The 22,771-nt window shown below is 46.3% G+C and overlaps 1 protein-coding gene across 2 annotated transcripts in view; it reads right to left on the minus strand.

Annotated features, from left to right (window-relative positions):
- Positions 1 to 14,116: 14,116 nt before the first annotated feature.
- LOC110529175 (ras-related protein Rab-15-like) overlaps positions 14,117 to 22,771 on the minus strand; it is a 30,474-nt gene continuing 21,819 nt past the window's right edge. For both annotated transcript variants that reach the window (XM_036984640.1, XM_036984641.1), the window contains 5 exons: positions 21,993 to 22,053; positions 19,290 to 19,350; positions 17,858 to 17,935; positions 17,596 to 17,751; positions 14,117 to 14,448 (listed from right to left, as the gene is read on the minus strand). In XM_036984640.1, coding sequence (XP_036840535.1) covers positions 14,290 to 14,448; positions 17,596 to 17,751; positions 17,858 to 17,935; positions 19,290 to 19,350; positions 21,993 to 22,053 — 515 coding nt within the window. In that variant the 3' untranslated portion in view covers positions 14,117 to 14,289. The remainder of the gene's footprint in view (positions 14,449 to 17,595; positions 17,752 to 17,857; positions 17,936 to 19,289; positions 19,351 to 21,992; positions 22,054 to 22,771) is intronic.

Below are 22,771 nucleotides of genomic sequence, written 5' to 3' on the forward strand. Positions count from 1 at the left end.
CTCTCCGTAACCTAGAGGGTAACCAGTGGGTCTGTCTCCTCTATACCACCCACCTGGTAGTTTGGTGGATGGGACTACCAGCTCTCTGTAACCTAGAGGGCAACCAGTGGGTCCGTCTCCTCTATACCACCCACCTGGTAGTTTGGTGGATGGGACTACCAGCTCTCTGTAACCTAGAGGGCAACCAGTGGGTCTGTCTCCTTTATACCATGTTTCTTGTAGGATGACAATGTCTGTATTTCTAATTTATTTGATGAATTCTGGGTTCCTGCTCTTTAGGCCACAGGCAGATGACCTCAGTCCGTGTATATTCCAGGTTGAGATAGTAGAAGCTTTGTGTTCCATAGTGTCTGGTGTTGTTTCTGTTGTTGGTTTAGGCCCCGGACCATCACAGTGAGCAGAGCATGTTGAGCATCTCTCTCTCTCTCTCTCTCAATTACTCTCACTCATTTAGTCTCTCAACCACACAAGAAGCAGTTTAGTTAAATTGTGGACAATCGTTTCAGCAGTCTTTCCCATACATTTCCAATAAGCAGCTCTTAGCCATTACTATTTAGCCACATTCTTGACACTAATCTAGACTTTGGCTGAATGAAGAATACGTTTGTTTTAACAATTGGCAGCCTGTCTAGTTTACAGTTCTGCCTCTCTCACTTCCAATTATGCACCCACCTGTGTGTGTGTGTGTGTGCATGCATGCGAGGGTGTGCATGCATTCATGCGTGCCTGTGTTTGTATGCATAGGTATGTATGGAGGGACTGGAGGAATATAAAAAATAAGATCTATTTTAACATATATAAGATATATATATATACATATATAAGTAGAAGAAAAAGACTGTAGCTTCAAAACTGTCCTGTTTATCATTCAGCAGTGAGGGAGATCTGGCCTGTTTATCATTCAGCAGTGAGGGAGATCTGGCCTGTTTATCATTCAGCAGTGAGGGAGATCTGGCCTGTTTATCATTCAGCAGTGAGGGAGATCTGGCCTGTTTATCATTCAGCGGTGAGGGAGATCTGGCCTGTTTATCATTCAGCGGTGAGGGAGATCTGGCCTGTTTATGATTCAGCGGTGACAGAGATCTGGCCTGTTTATCATTCAGCAGTGAGGGAGATCTGGCCTGTTTATCATTCAGCGGTGACAGAGATCTGGCCTGTTTATCATTCAGCGGTGATGGAGATCTGGCCTGTTTATCATTCAGCAGTGAGGGAGATCTGGCCTGTTTATCATTCAGCGGTGAGGGAGATCTGGCCTGTTTATCATTCAGCGGTGAGGGAGATCTGGCCTGTTTATCATTCAGCGGTGATGGAGATCTGGCCTGTTTATCATTCAGCAGTGAGGGAGATCTGGCCTGTTTATCATTCAGCGGTGAGGGAGATCTGGCCTGTTTATCATTCAGCGGTGAGGGAGATCTGGCCTGTTTATCATTCAGCAGTGAGGGAGAGCTGGCCTGTTTATCATTCAGCGGTGACGGAGATCTGGCCTGTTTATCATTCAGCGGTGAGGGAGATCTGGCCTGTTTATCATTCAGCGGTGAGGGAGATCTGGCCTGTTTATCATTCAGCGGTGAGGGAGATCTGGCCTGTTTATCATTCAGCGGTGAGGGAGATCTGGCCTGTTTATCATTCAGCGGTGACAGAGATCTGGCCTGTTTATCATTCAGCGGTGACAGAGATCTGGCATGTTTATCATTCAGCGGTGACAGAGATCTGGCCTGTTTATCATTCAGCAGTGAGGGAGATCTGGCCTGTTTATCATTCAGCAGTGAGGGAGATCTGGCCTGTTTATCATTCAGCGGTGAGGGAGATCTGGCCTGTTTATCATTCAGCGGTGAGGGAGATCTGGCCTGTTTATCATTCAGCAGTGAGGGAGATCTGGCCTGTTTATCATTCAGCGGTGACAGAGATCTGGCCTGTTTATCATTCAGCGGTGAGGGAGATCTGGCCTGTTTATCATTCAGCAGTGAGGGAGATCTGGCCTGTTTATCATTCAGCGGTGACAGAGATCTGGCCTGTTTATCATTCAGCAGTGAGGGAGATCTGGCCTGTTTATCATTCAGCGGTGACAGAGATCTGGCCTGTTTATCATTCAGCAGTGAGGGAGATCTGGCCTGTTTATCATTCAGCAGTGAGGGAGATCTGGCCTGTTTATCATTGAGCGGTGAGGGAGATCTGGCCTGTTTATCATTCAGCGGTGACAGAGATCTGGCCTGTTTATCATTCAGCGGTGAGGGAGATCTGGCCTGTTTATCATTCAGCGGTGACGGAGATCTGGCCTGTTTATCATTGAGCGGTGAGGGAGATCTGGCCTGTTTATCATTCAGCGGTGACAGAGATCTGGCCTGTTTATCATTCAGCGGTGAGGGAGATCTGGCCTGTTTATCATTCAGCGGTGACGGAGATCTGGCCTGTTTATCATTCAGCGGTGACAGAGATCTGGCCTGTTTATCATTCAGCGGTGACAGAGATCTGGCCTGTTTATCATTCAGCAGTGAGGGAGATCTGGCCTGTTTATCATTCAGCGGTGAGGGAGATCTGGCCTGTTTATCATTCAGCGGTGACAGAGATCTGGCCTGTTTATCATTCAGCGGTGAGGGAGATCTGGCCTGTTTATCATTCAGCGGTGACAGAGATCTGGCCTGTTTATCATTCAGCGGTGAGGGAGATCTGGCCTGTTTATCATTCAGCGGTGACAGAGATCTGGCCTGTTTATCATTCAGCGGTGACAGAGATCTGGCCTGTTTATCATTCAGCGGTGACAGAGATCTGGCCTGTTTATCATTCAGCGGTGACGAGATCTGGCCTGTTTATCATTCAGCGGTGACAGAGATCTGGCCTGTTTATCATTCAGCGGTGACAGAGATCTGGCCTGTTTATCATTCAGCGGTGACAGAGATCTGGCCTGTTTATCATTCAGCGGTGAGGGAGATCTGGCCTGTTTATCATTCAGCGGTGAGGGAGATCTGGCCTGTTTATCATTCAGCGGTGAGGGAGATCTGGCCTGTTTATCATTCAGCGGTGAGGGAGATCTGGCCTGTTTATCATTCAGCGGTGAGGGAGATCTGGCCTGTTTATCATTCAGCGGTGACAGAGATCTGGCCTGTTTATCATTCAGCGGTGACGGAGATCTGGCCTGTTTATCATTCAGCAGTGAGGGAGATCTGGCCTGTTTATCATTCAGCAGTGAGGGAGATCTGGCCTGTTTATCATTCAGCGGTGAGGGAGATCTGGCCTGTTTATCATTCAGCGGTGAGGGAGATCTGGCCTGTTTATCATTCAGCAGTGAGGGAGATCTGGCCTGTTTATCATTCACCGGTGACAGACATCTGGCCTGTTTATCATTCAGCGGTGAGGGAGATCTGGCCTGTTTATCATTCAGCAGTGAGGGAGATCTGGCCTGTTTATCATTCAGCGGTGACAGAGATCTGGCCTGTTTATCATTCAGCAGTGAGGGAGATCTGGCCTGTTTATCATTCAGCAGTGAGGGAGATCTGGCCTGTTTATCATTCAGCGGTGACAGAGATCTGGCCTGTTTATCATTCAGCAGTGAGGGAGATCTGGCCTGTTTATCATTCAGCAGTGAGGGAGATCTGGCCTGTTTATCATTGAGCGGTGAGGGAGATCTGGCCTGTTTATCATTCAGCGGTGACAGAGATCTGGCCTGTTTATCATTCAGCGGTGAGGGAGATCTGGCCTGTTTATCATTCAGCGGTGACGGAGATCTGGCCTGTTTATCATTCAGCGGTGACGGAGATCTGGCCTGTTTATCATTCAGCGGTGACAGAGATCTGGCCTGTTTATCATTCAGCAGTGAGGGAGATCTGGCCTGTTTATCATTCAGCGGTGAGGGAGATCTGGCCTGTTTATCATTCAGCGGTGACAGAGATCTGGCCTGTTTATCATTCAGCGGTGAGGGAGATCTGGCCTGTTTATCATTCAGCGGTGACAGAGATCTGGCCTGTTTATCATTCAGCGGTGACAGAGATCTGGCCTGTTTATCATTCAGCGGTGAGGGAGATCTGGCCTGTTTATCATTCAGCGGTGACAGAGATCTGGCCTGTTTATCATTCAGCGGTGACAGAGATCTGGCCTGTTTATCATTCAGCGGTGACAGAGATCTGGCCTGTTTATCATTCAGCGGTGACAGAGATCTGGCCTGTTTATCATTCAGCGGTGACAGAGATCTGGCCTGTTTATCATTCAGCGGTGAGGGAGATCTGGCCTGTTTATCATTCAGCGGTGAGGGAGATCTGGCCTGTTTATCATTCAGCGGTGACGGAGATCTGGCCTGTTTATCATTCAGCGGTGACAGAGATCTGGCCTGTTTATCATTCAGCGGTGACAGAGATCTGGCCTGTTTATCATTCAGCAGTGAGGGAGATCTGGCCTGTTTATCATTCAGCGGTGAGGGAGATCTGGCCTGTTTATCATTCAGCGGTGACAGAGATCTGGCCTGTTTATCATTCAGCGGTGAGGGAGATCTGGCCTGTTTATCATTCAGCGGTGACAGAGATCTGGCCTGTTTATCATTCAGCGGTGAGGGAGATCTGAACTGTTTATCATTCAGCGGTGACAGAGATCTGGCCTGTTTATCATTCAGCGGTGACAGAGATCTGGCCTGTTTATCATTCAGCGGTGAGGGAGATCTGGCCTGTTTATCATTCAGCGGTGACAGAGATCTGGCCTGTTTATCATTCAGCGGTGACAGAGATCTGGCCTGTTTATCATTCAGCGGTGACAGAGATCTGGCCTGTTTATCATTCAGCGGTGACAGAGATCTGGCCTGTTTATCATTCAGCGGTGAGGGCGATCTGGCCTGTTTATCATTCAGCGGTGAGGGAGATCTGGCCTGTTTATCATTCAGCGGTGAGGGAGATCTGGCCTGTTTATCATTCAGCGGTGAGGGAGATCTGGCCTGTTTATCATTCAGCGGTGAGGGAGATCTGGCCTGTTTATCATTCAGCGGTGACAGAGATCTGGCCTGTTTATCATTCAGCGGTGACGGAGATCTGGCCTGTTTATCATTCAGCAGTGAGGGAGATCTGGCCTGTTTATCATTCAGCAGTGAGGGAGATCTGGCCTGTTTATCATTCAGCGGTGAGGGAGATCTGGCCTGTTTATCATTCAGCGGTGAGGGAGATCTGGCCTGTTTATCATTCAGCAGTGAGGGAGATCTGGCCTGTTTATCATTCACCGGTGACAGACATCTGGCCTGTTTATCATTCAGCGGTGAGGGAGATCTGGCCTGTTTATCATTCAGCAGTGAGGGAGATCTGGCCTGTTTATCATTCAGCGGTGACAGAGATCTGGCCTGTTTATCATTCAGCAGTGAGGGAGATCTGGCCTGTTTATCATTCAGCAGTGAGGGAGATCTGGCCTGTTTATCATTCAGCGGTGACAGAGATCTGGCCAGTTTATCATTCAGCAGTGAGGGAGATCTGGCCTGTTTATCATTCAGCAGTGAGGGAGATCTGGCCTGTTTATCATTGAGCTGTGAGGGAGATCTGGCCTGTTTATCATTCAGCGGTGACAGAGATCTGGCCTGTTTATCATTCAGCGGTGAGGGAGATCTGGCCTGTTTATCATTCAGCGGTGACGGAGATCTGGCCTGTTTATCATTCAGCGGTGACAGAGATCTGGCCTGTTTATCATTCAGCGGTGACAGAGATCTGGCCTGTTTATCATTCAGCAGTGAGGGAGATCTGGCCTGTTTATCATTCAGCGGTGAGGGAGATCTGGCCTGTTTATCATTCAGCGGTGAGGGAGATCTGGCCTGTTTATCATTCAGCGGTGAGGGAGATCTGGCCTGTTTATCATTCAGCGGTGACAGAGATCTGGCCTGTTTATCATTCAGCGGTGAGGGAGATCTGGCCTGTTTATGTTTATCATTCAGCGGTGAGGGAGATCTGGCCTGTTTATCATTCAGCGGTGACAGAGATCTGGCCTGTTTATCATTCAGCGGTGACGGAGATCTGGCCTGTTTATCATTCAGCAGTGAGGGAGATCTGGCCTGTTTATCATTCAGCGGTGACAGAGATCTGGCCTGTTTATCATTCAGCGGTGAGGGAGATCTGGCCTGTTTATCATTCAGCAGTGAGGGAGATCTGGCCTGTTTATCATTCAGCAGTGAGGGAGATCTGGCCTGTTTATCATTCAGCGGTGACAGAGATCTGGCCTGTTTATCATTCAGCAGTGAGGGAGATCTGGCCTGTTTATCATTCAGCAGTGAGGGAGATCTGGCCTGTTTATCATTCAGCGGTGAGGGAGATCTGGCCTGTTTATCATTCAGCGGTGACAGAGATCTGGCCTGTTTATCATTCAGCGGTGACAGAGATCTGGCCTGTTTATCATTCAGCGGTGACAGAGATCTGGCCTGTTTATCATTCAGCGGTGACAGAGATCTGGCCTGTTTATCATTCAGCAGTGAGGGAGATCTGGCCTGTTTATCATTCAGCAGTGAGGGAGATCTGGCCTGTTTATCATTCAGCAGTGAGGGAGATCTGGCCTGTTTATCATTCAGCAGGGAGGGAGATCTGGCCTGTTTATCATTCAGCAGGGAGGGAGATCTGGCCTGTCTATCATTCAGCAGTGAGGGAGATCTGGCCTGTTTATCATTCAGCAGTGACAGAGATCTGGCCTGTTTATCATTCAGCAGTGAGGGAGATCTGGCCTGCTTATCATTCAGCAGTGAGGGAGATCTGGCCTGTTTATCATTCAGCAGTGATGGAGATCTGGCCTGTTTATCATTCCGCAGTGAGGGAGATCTGGCCTGTTTATCATTCAGCAGTGAGGGAGATCTGGCCTGTTTATCATTCAGCAGTGAGGGAGATCTGGCCTGTTTATCATTCCGCAGTGAGGGAGATCTGGCCTGTTTATCATTCAGCAGTGAGGGAGATCTGGCCTGTTTATCATTCAGCAGTGAGGGAGATCTGGCCTGTTTATCATTCAGCAGTGAGGGAGATCTGGCCTGTTTATCATTCAGCAGTGAGGGAGATCTGGCCTGTTTATCATTCAGCAGTGAGGGAGATCTGGCCTGTTTATCATTCAGCAGGGAGGGAGATCTGGCCTGTTTATCATTCAGCAGGGAGGGAGATCTGGCCTGTCTATCATTCAGCAGTGAGGGAGATCTGGCCTGTTTATCATTCAGCAGTGACAGAGATCTGGCCTGTTTATCATTCAGCAGTGCACACCTCTCCTCCTCTCAGGGAGCTCTGGAGGGGAAGGAGAAGAGTGACTCACTCTGGAGTGAACGCACCGCGGAGAAGAGAAGAGGTGGGAGGATGACATCACTACAGTCATAACACTGAAGAGTTGCCTTAAAGCTGCTGCTGATCACACACACACACACACACACACACACACACACACACACACACACACACACACACACACACACAGACAGACAGACAGAGAAACAGACACAGAGAGAAACAGACAAACACAGAGCGAGAGATAAACACAGAGAGAGAGAGATAAAGACACACACACACAGAGCGAGAGAAACAGACAGAGAGAGAAACAGACACATGCACACACACAGAAACAGACACACACACACATTCTCCCTCCCCATCTCCACCCACCACCAATGTCAAACTCCTCCTCCACATGCACACTGAGCCCTCCTCTCCTCCCTTCATCATCCCTCTTCCCATAACAGCACAGAACATCGCCCTCTTCTCCTCCCTTCATCCTCCCTCTTCCCATAACAACACAGAACATCGCCCTCCTCCCTTCATCCTCTCTCCTCCCATAACAAGAACATAGTTTTCTTGATGTACTGTAATGAGGAAATGTTTCAGATGTTTGTTTTTGGTTTGTCACCAGGCTAACTAGAGGAGGGTTAGGGGGAGGAGGGGGGAGAGTGGTGGCCAGGCTAACTAGAGGAGGGTTAGGGGGAGGAGGGGGGAGAGTGGTGGTCAGGCTAACTAGAGGAGGGTTAGGGGGAGGAGGGGGGAGAGTGGTGGTCAGGCTAACTAGAGGAGGGTTAGGGGGAGGAGGGGGGAGAGTGGTGGTCAGGCTAACTAGAGGAGGGGGAGAGTGGTGGTCAGGCTAACTAGAGGAGGGGGGAGAGTGGTGGTCAGGCTAACTAGAAGAGGGTTAGGGGAGGAGGGGGGAGAGTGGTGTTCAGGCTAACTAGAGGAGGAGGAGAGTGGTGGCCAATGGGTGGCTAGGACACGGTCACACTCTGACAAGATTTTTGGGATGGGGGCTAAGGTGTAGAAATGGTGGAGTGGAGGGGATTTCAAACTGTGGCCCTGTGCTGTGACCACAACAGTGTGTGTGTTTGCTTGTGTGTGTGTGCGTGTCTGAGTGCGTGTGTGTGTGAGCTGTCTTCCCTGAAGGCACAGCTTGGTCCCAGCTCCCGGCCCTGGGATGCCATGATAGCACAGAGGGACGAGGGGAGTGTGATTAATCTGTAGCCCCCCCCACACACACACTTTCACAAATACACTCTCTATCACAAACACACACACACTCTCTCTCACACACACACACTCCCTCCTGCTGTTCCTAATGCGATTGAATGGGGCCTGATGAAAGGCAGTTGGATTAGTTCTAGAAGCATCTGTGAGATGGTGTAGGTTAAAGATGCAGACAGTGTTTCTTTCATAACATCCGAACTGTATCCCAAATGGCACCCTATCCCTATATTTTGCATTACTTTTGACATGGGGCCAACTGGGAATTGGGTGCCATTTGTGACAGCCCCAATCCCATGTATCTTCCTCTAATCTCTATAAATAACCACTAGGGCCTCTGGACATCGAAGACACCTAATCAGGGACTGATTTAGACCTGGGACATTAGGTGGGTGATTCCCCTCTAATCAGGGACTGATTTAGACCTGGTACACCAGGTGGGTGATTCCCCTCTAATCAGGGACTGATTTAGACCTGGGACATTAGGTGGGGGATTCCCCTCTAATCAGGGACTGATTTAGACCTGGGACATTAGGTGGGTGATTACCCTCTAATCAGGGACTGATTTAGACCTGGGACATTAGGTGGGTGATTCCCCTCTAATCAGGGTCTGATTTAGACCTGGGACATTAGGTGGGTGATTCCCCTCTAATCAGGGTCTGATTTAGATCTGGGACATTAGGTGGGGGATTCCCCTCTAATCAGGGACTGATTTAGACCTGGGACACCAGGTGGGGGATTCCCCTCTAATCAGGGTCCGATTTAGACCTGGGACACCAGGTGGGTGATTCCCCTCTAATCAAGGACTGATTTAGACCTGGGACATCAGGTGGGGGATTCCCCTCTAATCAGGGACTGATTTAGACCTGGGACACCAGGTGGGGGATTCCCCTCTAATCAGGGACTGATTTAGACCTGGGACATCAGGTGGGGGATTCCCCTCTAATTGAGGACTGATTTAGACCTGGGACATTAGGTGGGGGATTCCCCTCTAATCAGGGACTGATTTAGACCTGGGACATCAGGTGGGTGCAATTTAATGATAAGGTAGAACAGAGAACCAGCAGGCTACAGACCTGGTAGGGTCAGAGTTGAATACCCCTGCACTAGAGGATGAGGATCCTCTCTCTCTCAAGCATCTATGTTTCCCTCTGTCTTCACACTAAGCAGAATTGGACCTACTTGAGATATGGTAGCTACTATCCTCATGGCGCCAACTGTGTGTGTATGTTTGTGTGTGTGTGTGTATGAATGAAAGGAGGAGTGGTGTGTGTTTCCGAGAGAGAGAGCGAGAGAGATGCATGGGGGAGAGGGATATTTCAGGTCGGGGAGGGTCTTCTCTATCTCACAGAACTGCTATAGCAGCCCCCCCTCTCATTCTCTCACCCAGAGGCGGCAGCTCAGGGTTCTGTGTGATGTGCTCTGATCACTGCTTTCTCTGACACGCCACTCCACGGATTAGACTAGTGGACTAGTTCCCACCAAATTATAGAGAGTACGGTCTCTCCATCTGTGTGTGTGTCTGCCAGAGAGAGAGAGAGAGAGAGAGAGAGATGAATAAAGAGTGAAGAGTGAGAGAGAGAGAGAGAGAGGAGAAAGAGAGGAGAGAAAGAGAGATGAATAAAGAGTGAGGAGAGAGTGAGAGAGAGAGGGGATACATCCCAATAATATCTCCTTTCTTCTGAAGTGTGTACTCATTCACTACTTCCCCACAAATCTAAAAGCATTGCATTGCTGGTTGCATATATCTTAGACCATTTATTTCCTTTGAAAGCAGTGAGGGGATTGACCAGGTGCACACGTTGGAGAGAAGGGGACGATGGAGACGTAACCAGAGAGACTGGTTGTCACACAGATACAGAGATATATCCCAAAGCTGCCATTTCAGTCAGGAAGATTTCACAGCAATATCTCTGACACATCATCATTATGCAGATTCACGTGTTAGTCATTTAGCAGACGCTCTCATCCAGAGTGTTTTACAGGAGTTGACTGCATGCATTTTCCCCATATTTGTTCGCCGTGGGAAAATCGAACCCGTAACCCTGGCATTGTAAGCGCCATGCTCTACCAACTGAGCCTCACGGGACACCATAGGCTGCCATTCACCCTCGCTGTCACCTCGGACTGAGGAATCGTTGCCTGTGTTTCGTCGTGATCCTCAGTCTTGCCAGGATAAATGAAAACAGATTTGGAGTTGAAGGAGAACATCCTCCTAGAACTACATGTACTTGTAAACACAAAACAGCCCACAACATTCATCCGGATACAATTATTTAAACGTTCAGGTTCTCCCAAGTTCTTTTACGGGGATATATGGATGCAACGAGATCATGTGAGGTAAAACATGAGTTATCCAACTATTCCACCTACTGGTTAAAACAAAAAAAGAGAGAGAATAAGAAGCAAAATACTTTTATATTCCAGACTACTTTCTGAGACACAGGAGCTGATGTCCTACTGGTCTTTCCATTTTACACCCAGGTCTAAATTAGTCCCTGTGAAACAGGCATCAATAAAAACAACAAACAAAAAAGTCATTCATGAAAGCCATTGGGCGCCGTTTGCCCGGAATTCAATCCAATTCATGCTTTATTGATTCCTATTGGTCCATGACATAGGCCAATCGTACCCTTCTATTTCATCAAGTTACCACACAGCATGATGAGTCATACATCTGCCAGTATTTATTCAATAAACATCTGAAAGTATTACAACGTTGCTCGTTATGTATTTCCACCAAATGTAATTCAAGTAGTCATGATCAAACAGCACAGATATACATTTCATCAGCACAGATCATAGTCCTGTATTTCACCCTTAGAGATCATAGTCCTGTATTTCACCATTAGAGATCATAGTCCTGTATTTCACCTGTATCTAGAGATCATTGTCCTGTATTTCACCTGTATCTAGAGATCATAGTCCTGTATTTCACCTGTATCTAGAAATCATAGTCCTGTATTTCACCTGTATCTAGAGATCATAGTCCTGTATTTCACCTGTATCTAGAGATCATAGTCCTGTATTTCACCCTTAGAGATCATAGTCCTGTATTTCACCCTTAGAGATCATAGTCCTGTATTTCACCCTTATAGATCATAGTCCTGTATTTCACCATTAGAGATCATAGTCCTGTATTTCACCCTTATAGATCATAGTCCTGTATTTCATCCTTAGAGATCATAGTCCTGTATTTCACCCTTATAGATCATAGTCCTGTATTTCACCCTTATAGATCATAGTCCTCTATTTCACCCTTATAGATCATTGTCCTGTATTTCACCCGTATAGATCATTGTCCTGTATTTCACCCTTATAGATCATTGTCCTGTATTTCACCTGTATCAGAGATCATAGTCCTGTATTTCACCTGTATCTAGAGATCATAGTCCTGTATTTCACCTGTATCTAGAGATCATAGTCCTGTATTTCACCTGTATCTAGAGATCATAGTCCTGTATTTCACCTGTATCTAGAGATCATAGTCCTGTATTTCACCCTTATAGATCATAGTCCTGTATTTCACCATTAGAGATCATAGTCCTGTATTTCACCCTTATAGATCATAGTCCTGTATTTCACCTGTATCTAGAGATCAAAGTCCTGTATTTCATCCATAGAGATCATAGTCCTGTATTTCACCTGTATCTAGAGATCATAGTCCTGTATTTCACTCAAAACGACATACCTTATTATCACTTGCACACAAACAGTAGTTTTTGACAGTAGCGGTAGTAACATTGAGTCAGTAGCTGCAGACAGTAGAGGTCAGTCCTATGATCAGTTCCTATAGCCAATCTGGTCAAAAGGCTAAACGAGGGATATAGGGGTATCATGAACAGTTAAATAATTAACTTCATTGAAGTTGCAAGACAGAAGAAGATGAGGACGGACGTTGGACACATGACAAATCTCTTGCTGGTCCTTTGCTAGTCTGGATGATACGTTTCTAAGTGTCCATTCGATGGGCTACTCCGGAAACAGCAGCTATCTAGTGGATAATATGGCGTAAACCTGAAGTATGTCATCATAGATAGAATCACAGATGGAATATTTCTAGAGCATCGAAATAAAAAGTCAACACCTTTTTCCAGGCCTTGTTAATGCTCATAGCTTTAAAAACTAACATTAAACGAATGTACATTATCATGGAAAGTTGTATTGAGAAACACAATTTGTAAAGCTAAAACTAAACGGAACATTGTCTGCTCTACAAACGACACCCTATCCCCTACAGTGCAGTAGGTCTGAGCAGAGCCGAGCAGTGCACTATGAAGGGAATAAGGTGTGATTTGAGACTCACTACAGTAGAACAGTGTGTGTAATGTGTCGCGACCCTTTCATCAACAGCTCTGCAGTGTATCAGCTTCATATAGCAACGCAGCATGTATCAGTAGCACCGTCTGGTGCCGAAATCTATGAACTACAATGAAAAATACCATGAAAAACCACTATGCTTTCTATATACACTAGATGACTGATAAAGGGGCACTGTTTTGAAGCCACCGCGCCTCCATCTTGGTACTCCCCCACCAGTGTAAAAAAAATTACCTAGGAAGATATAGAAATGCATTTATAAATGTCTATATTTGTTTTTGCCACATTTATTCTTTTACAGACAACTTAAAGCATACTTTTAAATTATATTGTGTGAACTAAACATACAAAAAAATATATAGAATTTAAAAAAATTTAAAAAATTAAGTACTGATATTACTGTTCCCACTATAACAAAAAATACTTAAATACATGTAATTTTGTCCTTGAAGCATTTCAATGAAATACTGTAGAATTCCATTCATTCCTAGAGGACTGCTTTTCTGAGGAGAGCCAATATGGCCGACCGGTGACTTCAAAGCATCTCATTGGCCAATACATAGCATTAGCAATCCAGGGTTTACATACATCATTGGTAAAAACCTATCAAACACCAGTACACCCCCTACAATGGTAGAAAGGCAATCAGCTACGAGAAGTGTCACCCCCCCACCATCCATATTCCCTACATAGGGTATCACCTTTGTCACTCTATTCCCTACAAAGTGCACTACTTTCAAGCAGAGCTCACATAAGGAATAGGGTGTGATTCAAGACGCAGCCAGACCCAGTCCTTACATAAGGAGAAGTGGCACCCTATTCCCTATATAGTTCCTTACTTCTCTCACCCTATTCCCTATATAGTTCCCTACTTTTCTCACCCTATTCCCTATATAGTTCCCTACTTTTCTCACCCTATTCCCTATATAGTTCCCTACTTTTCTCACCCTATTCCCTATATAGTTCCCTACTTTTCTCACCCTATTCCCTATATAGTTCCCTACTTTTCTCACCCTATTCCCTATATAGTTCCCTACTTTTCTCACCCTATTCCCTATATAGTTCCCTACTTTCCTCACCCTATTCCCTATATAGTTCCCTACTTTCCTCACCCTATTCCCTATATAGTTCCCTACTTTTCTCACCCTATTCCCTATATAGTTCCCTACTTTTCTCACCCTATTCCCTATATAGTTCCCTACTTTTCTCACCCTATTCCCTATATAGTTCCCTACTTTTCTCACCCTATTCCCTATATAGTTCCCTACTTTTCTCACCCTATTCCCTATATAGTTCCCTACTTTCCTCACCCTATTTCCTATATAGTTCCCTACTTTCCTCACCCTATTCCCTATATAGTTCCCTACTTTTCTCACCCTATTCCCTATATAGTTGCCTACTTTTCTCACCCTATTCCCTATATAGTTCCCTACTTTTCTCACCCTATTCCCTATATAGTTCCCTACTTTTCTCACCCTATTCCCTATATAGTTCCCTACTTTTCTCACCCTATTCCCTATAAAGTTCCCTACTTTTGACCAGGCCCTTAACACCAGCAACTCTTCTGTGAGGCGGCGGCCCCGTCTGTGATGCCCTCCTCCTCCTCCAGGGCGGTGAGGTTGAGCTCGTCTGTGACTGACGCCCTCAGGAGGTCCAGGTCCTTCTTATTGGCCGACAGGACCTGCTCAGCCAATCGCGTGAAGGACTGGGTGAAGGACAGCAAAGTGTTTTGCAACAACGATCATTAATTTAACTGGTTAGTGCAGTATATATATATATATATATTACCGTATATATGTCACTGTATATGTCACTATATATAATCACTGTATACAGTGCATTCAGAAAGTATTCAGACCCTTTGACTTATTCTAAAATGGATAAACTGGTTTTTTCCATTCATAAATCTACAAAAAAATACCCCATAATGACATCACAATACCCCATAATGACATCACAATACCCCATAATGACATCACAATACCCCATAATGACATCACAATACCCCATAATGACATCACAATAATGACATCACAATACCCCATAATGACATCACAATACCCCGTAATGACATCACAATACCCCATAATGACATCACAATACCCCATAATGACATCACAATACCCCATAATGACATCACAATACCCCATAATGACAAAGATAAAACAGGTTTTTAGATGATCATGTTTTACATAAGTATTCAGACCCTTTACTCAGTACTTTGTTGAAGCACCTTTGGCAGCGATTACAGCCTCGAGTAATCTTGGATATGACACTACAACCTTGGCACACCTGTATTTGGGGAGTTTCTCCCATTCTTCTCTGCAGATCCTCTAAAGCTGTCAGGTTGGATGGGGAGCATCGCTGCACAGCTATTTTCAGGTCTCTCCAGAGATGTTCGATCGGGTTCAAGTCCGGGCTCTGGCTGGTTCACTCAAGAACATTGAGACCTGTCCCGAAGCCACTCCTGCGTTGTCTTGGCTGTGTGCTCAGGGTCGTTGTCCTGTTGGAAGGTGAACCTTCGCCCCAGTCTGAGGTATTGAACGCTCTGAAGCAGATTTTCATCAAGGATCTCTCTGTACTTTGCTCCGTTCATCTTTCCCTCTATCCTGACTAGTCTCCCAGTCTCTCCCGCTGAAAAACATCCCCAGAGCATGATGCTGCCACCACCATGCTTCACCGTAGAGGAGGTGCCAGATTTCCTCCAGACGTGACACTTGGCATTTAGGCCAAAGAGTTCAATCTTGTTTCTCATGGTCTGAAAGTCCTTTAGGTGCATTTTGGCAAACTCGAAGCGAGCTCTTATGTTCCGTTTACTGAGGAGTGGCTTCGGTCTGGCAACTACCATAAAGGCCTGATTGGTGGAGTGCTGCAGAGATGGTTGTCCTTCTGGAAGTTTCTCCCATCTCCACATAGGAGCTCTGCAGCTCTTTCAGAGTGACCATCGGATTCCTGGTCACCTCCCTGACCAAGGCCCTCCTCCCCTGATTGCTTAGTTTTTCCAGGCGGCCAGCTCTAGGAAGAGTCTTGGTGGTTCCAAACTTCTTTCATTTAAGAATGATAGAGATCACTGTGTTCTTGGGGACCTTCAATGCTGCAGAAATGTTTTGGTACCCTTCCCCAGATCTGTGCCTCGACACAATCCTGTCTGGGAGCTTTACAGACAATTCCTTCGACCTCATGGCTTGGTTTTTACTCAGACATGCACTGTCAACTGTGAGACCTTATATAGACAGGTGTGTGCCTTTCCAAATCATGTCCAATCAATTGAATTTACCACAGGTGGACTCCAATCAATAATTTAGCCCAAACAACTACCTCTTTCCCAACTGTATTTAATTTATTTATTTATTTTGCTCCTTTGCACCCCATTATTTTTATTTTGCACATTCTCCCATTGCAAATCTACCATTCCAGTGTTTTACTTGCTATATTGTATTTACCTTGCCACCATGGCCTTTTTTGCCTTTACCTCCCTTCTCACCTCATTTGCTCACATTGTATATAGACTTGTTTATACTGTATTATTGACTGTATGTTTGTTTTACTCCATGTGTAACTCTGTGTCGTTGTATCTGTCGAACTGCTTTGCTTTATCTTGGCCAGGTCGCAATTGTAAATGAGAACTTGTTCTCAACTTGCCTACCTGGTTAAATAAAGGTAAAATAAATAAATAAATAAAAAAGTTGTAGAAACATCTCAAGGATGATCAATGGAAACAGGATGCACCTGAGCTTAATTTAAAGTCTCATAGTAAAGGGTCTGAATACTTATTTTAATAAGGTATTCGTTTTTTAAAGTTTTAATACATTTGCAAAAATGTATGAAAACCTGTTTTCACTTTGTCATTATGGGGTATTGGGTGTAGAAAAAATATAATTTCATTAATTTTAGAATAAGGCTGTGTCGTAACAAAATGTGGAAAAAGTCAAGAGGTCTGAATACCTTCCGAATGCACTGTACCTGTCACTGTGACTGTCATTCACAGGAGGTTGATGGCACCTTAATTGAGAAGAACGGGCTCGTGGTAATGGCAAGAATGGAATCAGTGGAATGGAATCAAATACAAGGTTTCCATGGTTTCCAGGTATTTGATGCCGTTCCATTTACTCCGTTCCGGGTCTTTTTTATTACGAGCCCGTTCTCCCATCAGCAGATTCCACTGATGTATGTCAACTGTATTCTAGAGTTGCATGTGTTTTTTTAATGTTTGTTTTGGACTGATGTTCGGCTCACTGCATCTTTAATGAGCGCGGCTTGGAAATACAATGACATTCTGAAGGAGACAAATAATAGGTAGGAAAAGCTTTTGATTTCGCCAGATTGACTTTAGATGCCGTTTGACTTTAGATGCCGTATAACGTTAGCTAGCTAGCGAAGATTGAGGGGAAGTCGCCGGATTTTAAATAGCTAATGTTAGCATTGCTAGCTATTTTTGATTAACTTTGCAAGCTAATGACAACATTGCCATCTGTCTAAAGTAAATTTGACGACATGATAATGCTGACAAGTTGTTTCCTACTAAATATTTGACCACTTTAGCAATTTCATCGTATTTCCAGCCACTATAGGGTAATTTAGACTAAACAGTAGTTAAACTCTGAATGAGTTTATCACCACTTTAGGGCACCACTATTGTGCCGCCGGTATAACCTATGAATATATATCACTTGGACTCTGGGAGATACAGAATAAGACGAAGTGACTAAGGATGAAATGTTGTTCCATTATATCGTCATCAGTAGTTCACATACCGGTAGTCTGGCCGTGGTGTTTGCCTTTGGTCCTGTGACAGACAGACAGACAGGCAGCCAGCCTTACAGTGTTTCTACGGGAGCTGTCAGCCACTCACCTCTGTTATGTTATGGTTGGTGAAGGCACTTGTCTCAAAGAAGTCCATCCCATAATCCTTGGCCAGCTTGTTGCCCTGTTCTGTAGCAACCTGCCTCTTCTCCTCCTCGTCTGACTTGTTCCCTATGAGGATCCTCTGGATGTTATCAGGAGCATACTGAGAGGGAGGGAGGGAGGGAGAGTCATTAAGTCTGATTTGACAAAAGCACCCTGTGCCGCTATATAAAATAAGTTGGCCTGACCCTTGTTCCCCTTGATCTCACCTCGTCCACATCGCTGGCCCACTTCATGATGTGCTGGAAGGATCGCTCACTTGTGATGTCGTAAACCAGGAAGATTCCCTGAAGAGAGGCGAGGGTTGGAGATAAGGGGAGGGAAGAGGAGAGAAGAGGGTAGGAGATGAGGGGAGGGAAGATGAGAGAAGAGGGTAGGAAATGAGGGATGAGGAGAGGAGATGAGGGGATAAAAGAGGAGAGAGTAGGAGATGAGGGGATGGGAGGAGAGAGTAGGAGATGAGGGGATGGGAGGAGAGAGTAGGAGATGAGGGGATGGGAGGAGAGAGTAGGAGATGAGGGGAGGAAAGAGGAGAGGGTAGGAGATGAGGGGAGGGAAGAGGAGAGGGTAGGAGATGAGGGGAGGAAAGAGGAGAGGGTAGGAGATGAGGGGAGGAAAGAGGAGAGGGTAGGAGATGAGGGGAGGGAAGAGGAGAGGGTAGGAGATGAGGGGAGGAAAGAGGAGAGGGTAGGAGATGAGGGGAGGAAAGAGGAGAGGGTAGGAGATGAGGGGAGGAAAGAGGAGAGGGTAGGAGATGAGGGGAGGAAAGAGGAGAGGGTAGGAGATGAGGGGAGGAAAGAGGAGAGGGTAGGAGATGAGGGGAGGGAAGAAGAGAGGGTAGGAGATGAGGGGAGGAAAGAGGAGAGGGTAGGAGATGAGGGGAGGAAATAGGAGAGGGTAGGAGATGAGGGGAGGGAAGAGGAGAGGGTAGGAGATGAGGGGAGGGAAGAGGAGAGGGTAGGAGATGAGGGGAGGGAAGAGGAGAGGGTAGGAGATGAGGGGAGGGGAGGGAAGAGGAGAGGGTAGGAGATGAGGGGCGGGAAGAGGAGAGGGTAGGAGATGAGGAGAGAAGAGGGGAGGGAAGAAGAGAGGGTAGGAGATGAGGGGAGGGAAGAAGAGAGGGTAGGAGATGAGGGGAGGGAAGAGGAGAGGGTAGGAGATGAGGGGAGGAAAGAGGAGAGGGTAGGAGATGAGGTAGAGGGAAGAGGAGAGGATAGGAGATGAGGAGAGGGTAGAAGATAAGGTAGAGGGAATAGGAGATGATAGGAGATGAGGGGAGAGAAGATGAATTGTCAGCTAATTCAGTTATGGTTGTCACAGCAACCCCACGTGGCTTAGAACCCATGGGTGATAAGGGTGGTGAGTGATAAGGGTGGTGAGTGATAAGGGTGGTGAATGGACAGGAGGAAACCAGCCCCAAGAAACTGTGCTACCAACCATAACTACAGTACATATTTAACATACGACTGCAGCTTTAGCTACAAGTGCAATGCCTGTTCAGAAGGGAGAGCACCCTCGTCTCCAGGCTAATGACCAGACGGATTAGACTAAAGAAAGAGTGGAGCTACAGTAAAATAATCTCACCTGATCTGACCTCTTACCTACAATATCTTGAGGGAAGAGTAGCGTTCGTTACCTTACCTGTGCTCGTCTGTAGTACTGCTTAGTGATGGTCTGATATCTCTCCTGTCCTGCTGTGTCCCTGGAAGAAATCAAATGTCAAACACCCTCTCTTAGAAAATGACAAAACAGGTAGGGAATAGTGATAATATCAGGCAATGTTTCAATCCAATGTGGATCTTCGTGAGTTCAAACTGTTTTTTAAATCTTGAGATAAGAGTCCTTGCAGGGCAGGGGGAACTGGTTTAGTGTCCAGTCTGAGTAAACAACAGTATGGAGTAAGACTGAACATCCCTGACAGAATAGCATGGGGTTAGACTGAACATCCCTGACAGAATAGCATGGGGTTAGACTGAACATCCCTGACAGAATAGCATGGGGTTAGACTGAACATCCCTGACAGAATAGCATGGGGTTAGACTGAACATCCCTGACAGAATAGCATGGGGTTAGACTGAACATCCCTGACAGAATAGCGTGGGGTTAGACTGAACATCCCTGACAGAATAGCATGGGCTAAGACTGAACATCCCTGACAGAATAGCATGGGGTTAGACTGAACATCCCTGACAGAATAGCATGGGGTACCCTGAACATCCCTGACAGAATAGCATGGGGTAAGACTGAACATCCCTGACAGAATAGCATGGGGTACCCTGAACATCCCTGACAGAATAGCATAGGGTAAGACTGAACATCCCTGACAGAATAGCATGGGGTTAGACTGAACATCCCTGACAGAATAGCATGGGGTTAGACTGAACATCCCTGACAGAATAGCATGGGGTAAGACTGAACATCCCTGACAGAATAGCATGGGGTTAGACTGAACATCCCTGACAGAATAGCATGGGGTTAGACTGAACATCCCTGACAGAATAGCATGGGGTAAGACTGAACATCCCTGACAGAATAGCATGGGGTTAGACTGAACATCCCTAGCATGGGGTAAGACTGAACATCCCTGACAGAATAGCATGGGGTAAGACTGAACATCCCTAGCATGGGGTAAGACTGAACATACCTGACAGAATAGCATGGGGTAAGACTGAACATCCCTAGCATGGGGTAAGACTGAACATCCCTGACAGAATAGCATGGGGTAAGACTGAACATCCCTAGCATGGGGTAAGACTGAACATCCCTGACAGAATAGCATGGGGTAAGACTGAACATCCCTAGCATGGGGTAAGACTGAACATCCCTGACAGAATAGCATGGGGTTAGACTGAACATCCCTAGCATGGGGTAAGACTGAACATCCCTGACAGAATAGCATGGGGTTAGACTGAACATCCCTAGAATGGGGTAAGACTGAACATCCCTGACAGAATAGCATGGGGTAAGACTGAACATCCCTGACAGAATAGCATGGGGTTAGACTGAACATCCCTAGCATGGGGTAAGACTGAACATCCCTGACAGAATAGCATGGGATAAGACTGAACATCCCTAACATGGGGTAAGACTGAACATCCCTGGCAGAATAGCATGGGGTAAGACTGAACATCCCTGACAGAATAGCATGGGGTTAGACTGAACATCCCTAGCATGGGGTTAGACTGAACATCCCTGACAGAATAGCATGGGGTTAGACTGAACATCCCTGACAGAATAGTATGGGGTAAGACTGAACATCCCTAGCATGGGGTAAGACTGAACATCCCTGACAGAATAGTATGGGGTTAGACTGAACATCCCTAGCATGGGGTTAGACTGAACATCCCTAGCAGAATAGCATGGGGTTAGACTGAACATCCCTAGCATGGGGTTAGACTGAACATCCCTGACAGAATAGTATGGGGTTAGACTGAACATCCCTGACAGAATAGTATGGGGTAAGACTGAACATCCCTGACAGAATAGTATGGGGTTAGACTGAACATCCCTAGCATGGGGTTAGACTGAACATCCCTAGCATGGGGTAAGACTGAACATCCCTAGCATGGGGTAAGACTGAACATCCCTAGCATGGGGTAAGACTGAACATCCCTAGCATGGGGTAAGACTGAACATCCCTGACAGAATAGCATGGGGTTAGACTGAACATCCCTAGCATGGGGTTAGACTGAACATCCCTGACAGAATAGCATGGGGTAAGACTGAACATCCCTAGCATGGGGTTAGACTGAACATCCCTAGCATGGGGTAAGACTGAACATCCCTGACAGAATAGCATGGGGTTAGACTGAACATCCCTGACAGAATAGCATGGGGTTAGACTGAACATCCCTAGCATGGGGTTAGACTGAACATCCCTAGCATGGGGTAAGACTGAACATCCCTAGCATGGGGTAAGACTGAACATCCCTGACAGAATAGCATGGGGTTAGACTGAACATCCCTAGCATGGGGTTAGACTGAACATCCCTAGCATGGGGTTAGACTGAACATCCCTAGCATGGGGTTAGACTGAACATCCCTAGCATGGGGTAAGACTGAACATCCCTAGCATGGGGTTAGACTGAACATCCCTAGCATGGGGTAAGCCTGAACATCCCTAGCATGGGGTTAGACTGAACATCCCTAGCATGGGGTTAGACTGAACATCCCTAGCATGGGGTTAGACTGAACATCCCTAGCATGGGGTAAGACTGAACATCCCTAGCATTGGGTTAGACTGAACATCCCTGACACTGAACTAGGACATCCACTATATTCAAAGGGGTGATCCCCATGTTTGACCTACTTGAGTAGAATGCTCTTGCTGCATCCACTACTTACCATATCTGTATCCTAACTTTGATGCCGTCTATCTCCAGTGTCTTCATTTTAAAATCGACTCCTGCAAAAAAAGAGAAGAGTCAAATATTGTGAATATGAAAACCTGTTGATTAATTCATCCTATTTAATGTGTGGAGAGGCGAGGCGAGGCGAAGACAGTCCTGCTGTTTATTCTCCTCAAGGTACCTTTTATCTCAGTTTCGTACAGCTTTTTTAACAGCAAAGATACTGAGAGCCATTTCATTCCATATCTATCAGGCCTTTTTTAAATTACGACTGAATGCTCCTTTAAAGATATAGAGCTAATGGTGATGGATCAGTGAGATGAACTTAGTTTAGACCTGGATCGATCACAGGGGGGGAAAGATACTGGCGGGGAGGAGGGAGAAGATACTGGAGGGGAGGAGGGAGAAGATACTGGAGGGGAGGAGGGAGAAGAGGGAGAGGACTGGGTAGTAAAGCAAGAGGTTTTTTTAACCTGTGTAGATGGGCACTCTTGTGAACCACCAGAGAAAGAGGGAGGCAGGGACAGACAGACAGACAGACAGACAGACAGACAGACAGACAGACAGACAGACAGACAATAAGCAAGAGAGAAAAACAGAGAGATCGAGGGAGAGAGGTGGGTTATGCTCCAATGATCTATGGCCAGACAGCAGCATGGAGAGGCCCAGAGAGACTGACTTGTCAGGCCAATCAGAGCACTGAGTTACTGTATATAAGAGCCATTGTAGGCTGTCGTTGTAAATAAGAATTTGTTCTTAACTGACTTGACTAGT

Source organism: Oncorhynchus mykiss, chromosome 8 (genome assembly GCF_013265735.2).
Source record: "Oncorhynchus mykiss isolate Arlee chromosome 8, USDA_OmykA_1.1, whole genome shotgun sequence".
Classification (NCBI taxonomy): domain Eukaryota; kingdom Metazoa; phylum Chordata; class Actinopteri; order Salmoniformes; family Salmonidae; genus Oncorhynchus; species Oncorhynchus mykiss.